Source organism: Camellia sinensis, chromosome 12 (genome assembly GCF_055761805.1).
Source record: "Camellia sinensis isolate YWXY chromosome 12, ASM5576180v1, whole genome shotgun sequence".
NCBI lineage: Eukaryota > Viridiplantae > Streptophyta > Magnoliopsida > Ericales > Theaceae > Camellia > Camellia sinensis.
This window is the reverse complement of record NC_138972.1, coordinates 97,748,840-97,751,756: the sequence shown is the minus strand read 5'-3', so window position 1 is coordinate 97,751,756 and position 2,917 is coordinate 97,748,840. Positions and strand designations below refer to the sequence as shown.

General features: G+C 35.9%; 1 protein-coding gene across 1 annotated transcript; it reads right to left on the bottom strand.

The window, feature by feature from the left end:
* Positions 1 to 1,724: 1,724 nt before the first annotated feature.
* On the bottom strand, positions 1,725 to 2,642 carry LOC114322333 (uncharacterized). Its single transcript, XM_082897094.1, has 2 exons — positions 2,546 to 2,642; positions 1,725 to 2,302 (listed from the first exon to the last, which is right to left on the bottom strand). The coding sequence occupies exons 1-2, from the start codon at positions 2,640 to 2,642 to the stop codon at positions 1,725 to 1,727; spliced, it is 675 nt and encodes a 224-aa protein (XP_082753220.1).
* Between the last annotated feature and the right edge of the window lie 275 nt (positions 2,643 to 2,917).

Genomic DNA, 2,917 nt, shown 5'->3' with positions numbered 1-2,917 from the left:
TTAGCAACACAACTATTTTAAGCTTCGTTTGGGAAGAATGGGTTGGGTTTAGGACTATTTTAGCTACAAAAAGACAAAATAGATTTTTTAGCCTAACAAGACAAAACATCACATCTAACCTATAATTATTACATTATTTCTCTTATAAAAAGTCAAAAAAGTCAAAAAAATCCTTCATAAATGAGGCTTTTTAGCCTCAAATTAAAATAATTAAAAAGTCAAAAAGCCAACCCACTTTCCAAACGAACCCTTAGAGTATCTCCAATGCATTGCTAAAACAACTGCCAAAGTCATAATATGGTAGCTTGAGCAAAAATGGCTTCTCCAATTGCATGTTATAGCAGTTGTCAAATTTGGCAACTGCTAAATCTGTTGCCAAATTTGGCACCAACTTTGGTAGCTGCCAAATGTGTCAACTCACAAAAAATCAACCATTTTCTTCCTTCTTTGCCTCATCCTTCCCAGCAAAATAGAGTTAATTTTTTGTAAAACCAAATTCACCAAAAAAAAATTCAATAGAAATTGTTTAAAACAAAAAAAAAATTAAAACATAAATTATTTCAACAACCAAACCCTTCAAACAAAAAAAAAATAAAAAAAAATTACAAACAACAACAATAACAATAATCAAACAATTTCAATGCAAATAAGCAATTTCAAACAAATTTTAAACAATAAATACCATGAATTTATGGTGATTGATGGATTTGAGACGAGGGTTTTGATTTCTGCGATATTCGAAAAGGGCTCAAATAGGGCTCCTTGATGCAATCTGCGAAATGAGGGAGAATGATCTACGACCTTGGTTCTCATGTTTGTTTTCATCTTCTTTGTGTTATGTCAAGAGGGGTTTGTGTTTGTGTTTGTGTGTGTGTGTGTGTGTGTGTGTGTGTGTGTGTGTTTGTGTGTATGAGAGAGAGAGAGAGAGAATGATCTGCGAACAAATGAGAGAAGAAATGAGGGTGAGCATGAAAAAGATTGAGAGAGAAGGAGACTATGGTTTGATCAAATAGCATGTGATGGCACCAAGTGAGCCGTTGATGTAATCCAACGGTTAGAAAATGGGGGGTTGTGAAGGTTGAACCATTATTATTATTATTATTATTTTTAAAATTTTGTAGTGGCGTTGTGATGAATTATATATATATTTTTAACTTTTAATTTTTTATTTTTTATTTATATAATTGTCAAAAAAATTATCTGAATTAAAAAAATTATATATATAATTTTTATTTTCTCCTCTCTTTTTAATTTCATTTCACATATAATTGCCAATATATATATATATATATATCTGAATTTCAAATTTTTTTCATTTTTTATATTTGTCTAGTCGGGAATAATATAAATATATATTTATTTTTACAAAAAGTTAAAAAAAGGTCACAAAAGAAAAAAAAAATAAACAAAAATAAAATCATTAAAAAACCTATATTCAAACAACATCTACAAACTTAGAGGGAAAGTTGGTTAAGAATTACTAAAATAACAAGTGACTATTGAAGCATCATTGCTATAACTTGGCAAAATAATACTATTTATTATCAAATCATAGCAATAACCATCGAAGATACTCTTAGATAGTTTTTTTTTTTTTTAAATGGTCAAAATAATAATGGAACAAGAACGCAAAATCAAAGAGACGCCTCCCTCCTAATGAGGGAGTGTAAAGAAAGTGGAACCTCCTCCAACCATATGGAAAAGTCCTTCATAGCAAACGTCATTCAAGCTAGACAATGGACTACCGAATTCCCTTCCCGTTTCACATGCTGAATATCCCAGGAATGGAATCTGGCCAGCAGAGATTTAGCTTGCTCCACAAAATTCCCAAACGAAGCCAAGGACTTCAAAGAGGAGAGAAAGGCGCGAACTATCATTAGCAAGTCACCTTCAATAATTATGTGGTGCAACCCCAGATCCAACGTGAACTGAATAGCTGCAAGCGCTGCAAAGGCCTCAATACAATCCACATCCATCGTTGATGCCCTTTTGGCTGACATAGCAGCAATGACTGCACCCTTATGGTCCCGAACCACAACCCCAACACCAATCAAGCCTTCGACTACAAAGCAAGCCCCATCAAAATTAGCTTTAAACAGCCCTGACTCTGGAGGAATCCAATGAATTGGCATGTGAACATGCTGCGACACCCGAACACGACACTGGATTGCACAAACTTCTTGGTAATATTCATATGCATACCGAGCAAGCTCCACCTCAGATTGGGCCTTATTATTGAGCACCACTTGGTTGCGATGTGTCCAGATGCACCAGCACATCACCCAAAACAACTTCCCAGTCGCTAATCAAAAGATGAAATAACCTCTATAATCCAGTCAAACAAAGTCCCACCCCCGTTGTCGATAAGCAACCAAGGTAAGGCTGCTACATGCCCATACCTTTTTCGCAAAAGGACAATCAAAAAAAGTGATGAATTGATGATAGAGAGCACAATCATCATTAGTTAATACCTTCCGTGCCCGTAACTTAGATCACACTGGCAAAATTTCCAAACACATTTTCTAGCTGAAAACTTTTATCTTACCAAGAAGCCGCATGTTCCAAAAATTCTTCCAAAAACCAGCTCGTTCCTGGCCACCATTCGACGACAAAGCATGCTCAGTCCTGCTGCGAATGCCCATTTCAAGATGATAAGTCGATCTAATCGAAAACTACCCCTGTTTTGTGTAATGCCACACTAATGTGTCCTCCGCCAAGTGTGGGCAAACAGGTATCAATTTAATAACCTCAATCTCAGAGGGTGGGAAGCAAGCACCAAGCACTACCTTATCCCAGTTCCCCAGATCATGATCAATCAGGGCACTTACCATAGCATCGACGCCCAGGTAAGAAGGAGGGGAGCAGATTTTGAAAGAAAAAGGCCGCAGAACCCATTTGTCCTTCCAAATTCGGATTT